Source organism: Sprattus sprattus, assembly GCF_963457725.1.
Source record: "Sprattus sprattus genome assembly, chromosome: 9".
NCBI lineage: Eukaryota > Metazoa > Chordata > Actinopteri > Clupeiformes > Clupeidae > Sprattus > Sprattus sprattus.
In genome coordinates this window covers 24,232,298-24,238,328 of record NC_137928.1, presented here as the reverse complement: position 1 = coordinate 24,238,328, position 6,031 = coordinate 24,232,298, and the positions used below count along the sequence as shown (strand labels likewise).

At 41.3% G+C, this 6,031-nt stretch overlaps 1 protein-coding gene across 1 annotated transcript; it reads right to left on the bottom strand.

The window, feature by feature from the left end:
- Positions 1-3,889: 3,889 nt before the first annotated feature.
- On the bottom strand, positions 3,890-5,148 carry ttc36 (tetratricopeptide repeat domain 36; the record flags this gene model as incomplete). The annotated part of the gene is made up of 3 exons (XM_080844671.1): positions 3,890-4,158; positions 4,526-4,714; positions 5,043-5,148. The coding sequence occupies 3 exons, from the start codon at positions 5,146-5,148 to the stop codon at positions 3,890-3,892; spliced, it is 564 nt and encodes a 187-aa protein (XP_080700797.1).
- Between the last annotated feature and the right edge of the window lie 883 nt (positions 5,149-6,031).

Sequence of the window (6,031 nt, the reverse complement as noted above, 5' to 3'; positions counted from 1 at the left end):
TTAAGCACAAGTGGACTTCTACTATGTCCAGGGCATGGATACGATAGGTTGAGGTAAGTTGATGTAGAAGGGGCATGGTTTGTGTTTTTGCCATTGTGTTTTTCTGACGCTGATGTGCTCCTAATTACTGTTTTTTTGCGAGAGCAAACATAACTGAGAGGGAGCAAATGTAAGAATACTGATGTGCTAGCAACCTAGCTGGTGTGTGGCTGTCTGGTAGAGGAGCTAAACACATTTGGGGGGGGGGGGGGGGGGGGGGGTAGAAGGTAAGTCAAAGCCTAGCCCACACCTGTTGTCTGAGGGTAAGCAGGGTAGGCCTAGCAAGCTACTTTCCCCCCTCGTGCTTCAGCTTTGTGATGCAGCAGCAGCTTGTTGTGACTGGCTGTTCCCTCCTGGGGATTCTGAAGCCCAGCTGTCTTGCGGGCTGCCTCTGTGTCAGGATAGGAGAGGACCCAAGGACACCACACAAAAGGCAGGGGGAACAGAAAAACTCAGTTGTACTGACAAAATGAAAACAGTAACAAAACCAGGCAGGCAGAACAGCACAGACCAGGACAGAATCCAGAAATGGAACAAAAACTCAAAAAGAAACAAAAACAAGCCAGCAATAAGGCACAAAGGCCAACTGGTAATCAGGAACATAGATAGGATTAGGACAGAGAGATGAACTGACAGAGAACCAGAAAAACACAGAATATAAGTACACAGACCTATTACACACAACAAGAAACACAATAGGAAACAGGTGAACACAAGAAATGGAGGGAAACTAAACAATGACAGGAAGTGACAGGTGAGGAGCCAAGACAACACATGGAACAACAGAAGCACATGTCAAAACGTAAACAGAAGCACACAGCAGAACAGCAAACACAGAGCCCATGGATAACAAAATGGCCAGCAAGGTTGCCAACACAGCGAATCCGGGCTGAAACCCTGTCACTCTGAGTGGATGGAGCAGGAGGTGGGTGAGGGCCTTGGCTATCCCCCAAAAAGGCAGGGAAACCCATGAAAAATTGGATAAACACTGTTTGGCAAAAGCAGATGAAGCGTGAATGTTAGGATAAATAAATGTGAAGCACTTTAAACCCGCCACAGGCTGAATCCCTGATGTGAGCAGAGAGTGTGCTAACAATTACGAACCTAACGTGGTCAACGTTAGCAGCTAGGCAGGTGGTTTTCGCGTTTTGCTGAGAGAAGTTGATTCTCATCAGGAAAATAGTCACTACCGACACCCAAGAGAGGAGTGTAAGGCTCCGCAGTTGGGACAATAAAGCCCCAGTAAGGTGGAGTCCTGGTAAGTAAAGCTAAGATAAGAAATAAGAGTATGCTTGTTTGTAAGAGTAAAATCGTGAGTTCTGAAACAACCAGTTATGAGAGGGTAATGATGGGTTGTGAGTCCTATTGCTCATGACCAGTGTGGAGTTCCTCCCCTGCCCAATCGTTGTCTGCCTCAAGGCATGATTGTTATGGAATCATTTATATGAAAATTAAATGTAACAAGACGGAGGGAACATGTGCCAGGACTAGGTCGATGGTGCATATAGCATCCTAGACACCCAAAGTTCATCTGGGTCTGTCAAATGGTGTATTATTTTGTGTATTATGTGAAATGGTGTGCATAATGATAACAGCGTATGCCATTGGACATTTGCACAAATAACTTAAACAGGAGTGAGATGAAGTCAGTGCAGACCATTAGCCTAAGAAAAGTGGTGGCCAAAAAACAAACCAACTATGGGATAGCTTGGCGCCGGAACTTGTCAGGCAGAATCATTTCATGAATTTGAACTCTCAGAGGTCTCACAGAACTCTTAAAACGTCTTACAGATGTCAATGCAGGTCTTCACCCTTGCCTGTTCATATAACAACTTTTGCCATTTGTGGTCTTCAGATCTTCTCCCTTTTTGGCTATTTCTTGGCCATCTCTCCTTCTTGACAATATGGAGTCCAGCATGAACATTCTCTATTGCTGATTGGCTGGAACACTGTTGTGTGGAGCCACTTTGTTGTTTCCCATTCACAGAGCCAGGACTGTGTACGAATACCGGGCATTTTTCCAGCTCCAATACAGAATGGACAGCTAACCGACCATGAGGAGATATTTGCTGATTTTGTGTATTGGATTTGATTCGCTTAGTGCACCTTTAAATAGTAATTTCATTTATTGTATGCATATAGACCTTTATTTATGTTCGATTTATTCTTGCCGCCTAAAATGAAGAAGGTTCATATATCCAAGGATAAAAAAAAACTAAAGGATAATTATGATTAAAACAAAAAATGTAAAATTCAACTGAATGAACTGATTAAACTGATATGCTGAAGAGACGAGAAAGCAAAGAGTGGCAAGGGGGAGTGGCACGGAGAGGTGTGGGTTGAGGGTGTAAAAAAACCATTATGAGAACCCTAAACAACCAACTGCTGGTCAAATTAAGTACGGCAGTGCTCTCCCAGAATGGTAGCCTATAAGTAACTTATTTGATTATAAGTTCATTGCCTACCTTGAACTGATATAATATGGTTAGGGCCTACCGGTTAGCCTGTACGTTAGAAGGTATAGCTAGCCTAATTATTAAAGCAACGGACATGCACCTAACATAAACTGTTCCTAAGAATAGAACGATAAATAGCCAATCATAAAACCGTATTTGAATGACAAGTAAAAACAATGTTAAAGAAAAGCTATGCAACAGCTAATGAACATCTGTTTTGTTTTTAAAAGTTGATTGATTGATTCAATTAAATTGAAAATGTCAGTTGTTCAAATGTAGAACAGGCTATATGAGTGTCTCAATCTTTGCACTTTGGTGTTGGGAAGGGGGAGGGCATAGTTTTTTTTTCTCATTGTCAAAGGGTGGCCTGCCATGAAACCCCTGGAGTAAACTATAGCGGTAAGTATTCAAACACAGACAAATGGCAATAATAGCCTTCCCATTGTTCCTTGCGCCTATCCTTATTATTGGAAACACAATGGTGCGATCGCTGGTAGTTTTTCAACACTACTTTAGTGATGAGGTGGGGGGTAAAGCCCCTCTAAAATAGGCCTAGCGAGGCCCCTGATGTGGACAGTCCAGAAACCTTTAAACAAATGTTACGCTCTAGCGCCATCAATGGGTGAAGGTTTGAGAAACGTTTATGCACATAATTTTCGGACTGTATGGACGTAATTTCTTACGGAAAAGTTAAGTAGAGCTTCTTTGTTGATTCCTTGGGTCAGGTTCAACGCATCAATGACAGATCTAAATGTCCTCCTTCTTTTGATCTTCTCCAATTTTAATGTTACTACTCTTACAAATGTAGTAAAATGTTTACTATAGCTACCAGAGATGATTTCCTTTCTTATCTACTGCATCTCTGGTCCTTTTGGGCTTAATAGATTAGATGTTAGATAGTTGCACAGGGCAGCCTCTGGAAGTCTGGAAGAATGATACTGAGTCCGCATCTCAACTCTGCATCAACTGGTTTAATTTTTGTTCCAGTGTTAGTTTGTCAGTACAGTGGATGCTAACATACATCAACTGGGGCAAAATCAGACCCCTAAAACTGAACTTTTCGTTATCTGCTTTGGGCTGTGTCACTTTTATTCACGTGATCTTCATAACTTTTGGGCACTGATTCATATTTCAATTTTAATTTGAAACGAAAACATATACAAATACATAATTTAGCATACATGACCTACATTCACGTTCACTTACAGATTGTAGATTTGATTAAACATGACATGTTAGATTATTCTAGCTAAAAACTAAGTGGGATAAAAATAAACATGCACAGTGATATGTATTGTTTTTTATTGATGATGTTAAATGTAGTATTATATCAAAACACAGATGTATCGATTTATAAAATGAGCCCTATAGAGCCAGAATGTAAAACTGTTTTCCTACTTCATCTCTGAAACATTTGGGTTTCGTAGCTTGTTAATGACCTCAGACAGCATGCGGTTGCACAGGGCAGAATAGGGATTAAGCAGCACAGCCTGCTGCTGTGCAAACTTACTGCCTAGGGCAGCTGCCCGTGTAAAATCCTGCCTTGCCTCCTCGGTCTGGTTTCCCAGCCTAAACAACAGTCCTCTCTGCACCAGGGCTTGGCATGCTGAGCGCCCATTGCCGCCGCTCAGAGCTATGGCACGCTCAAGGTCCAGAATGGCTCCTAAGGGAATGAGAACACCATCAGGCGATAAAAAATGCCTAAAAACGCCTAAATGATACCAAAAGATAATGACTACTAAAACCATCATTGTGGTTTAGGACACTGAAAATAATTTCAAATGGTTTTTAGGTTGAGCTAGACCACATTATTTCTTCATATGGAAAAATATAGTGAAAGCAACTCTTCTATAACTTATAGCCTGAATTCAACAGGTATTTTCTTCAAAAAAATACTTCAAATAGGGACTTAAAAGGTTCAGGGGAACTGGCTCATCATGAATGCATTCAAAATTAAAAAATAGAAAAATTATTTTATTGAATTAAATAGGCTACTTTAATTATCACTGACACAGTTCAGGATGCAGTACCTGCGGTATCCCCTAGCAGGCGACGTGTTTGGGCACGGTTGTTATAGGCTGAGGGTCGCTCTGGCAGCAGCTGGATTGCCTGGTCAAAGCACCGTAGTGCTGCCCTGGTGTCTCCTGACTCTGCAGCTGAAACCCCCTGCAACTCCAACTGCTTAACTTGAGTCAGCAAGCTTGGGTCAAATAAACCATCTGGTGGCAATAATGAAAATGGACGGTGTTTAGTTTCTGTTCAAATTATTCTGGTAGCAGGTTTTAAGTATTCATTAAAAGCAGCAGAGATCAACATGGAAAAGTCCTCAGATGCACTGAATGCTATGGTATATTTTTGTAAAATGCAAAAACATGCGCAAAATGCATAAACATGCGCAAAATATCCACTGATTTTATAATCATGCAACAATTGCATCATTCAGGTAATGTACCTGTTCAGTAGAATCCTATGACAAGCATGAGCGCAAATGCAGGAGAACAGCAGAAAGAATAAGCCTGGTTATTTAGGATGTTCTAAAGCAATTACCATCATCTGTAAGATCCTCTTCTTGATGTAAATCAGGTATCTCTCCAAATGGAGTGTTTGGGTTAAATATTGCTTGAAGGACAGCATTATCGTGTGGCGTGGCCATTTTTGTGCCGGTGTGATGACTTCAAGAAAGTTTCTAATGCTGCAGTGGGTATTTTGGTGAATTCTCTTCTCCAGTGTGTGTATTCAGCCAATCAGAAAAGGGGGTGTAGGCAGGAGGACTTTGAAACCCTGAGAGCACATCTGTATTTGCTTAAGTGGGAGATGTTTTGTGGGGTGAGGGTAATTCACTTATGCAGTGGAAATATGCTATTGCTGTTTGAATGCCTGAAATGTATATGAAAATACATGATACTTTCTCTCTCTCTCTCGCTTTCTCTCTCTCTCTCTCTCTCTATCTATCCATCCATCCATCCATCCAGTACATCCATCGTCTTTCCCACCTCTGGTACCCTCCAGATTCTTCTCACTCTTCTTCCCTATTCTTCTGTCTACTGCTACATGTGCATGTTGGGATGTGCATGTATGCAGTATTCATCCCCAGTAAAACTCATCAGCATGTTCTTATTTACAAAAGATACCTACATATATGTGTCCATGTGCTGTCGTGTATTTCTACAGGTTGAATAAGTTATTTGTCTGCTAAAATAAAAATGAAATCATTTTAATTAAAAACTAAAATAATCTGCTAGCAAAAGCAGTCAACCTTCATACATTAATGCTTGGTAGAGAACCCTTTCCTGCAGTAACAGTCTTAAGTCTTTAGAAGTGAGTAGGTACCAGCCATGCACATTGTTCTGCAGTGTTTTCCCCCCATTCCTCTCCTCCTCGTAAAATTGATATAGAACATTTAGGTTGATGAGATGGCGGTCTACAGTGCCACAGATTCTCCACAAGATTATGACTTTTGACTGAGTCATAGAATACTCACATTACTGTTTTTGAGCCACTTCACTGTTTTTGCCTGGCAAGTAATCCCTCGCCCG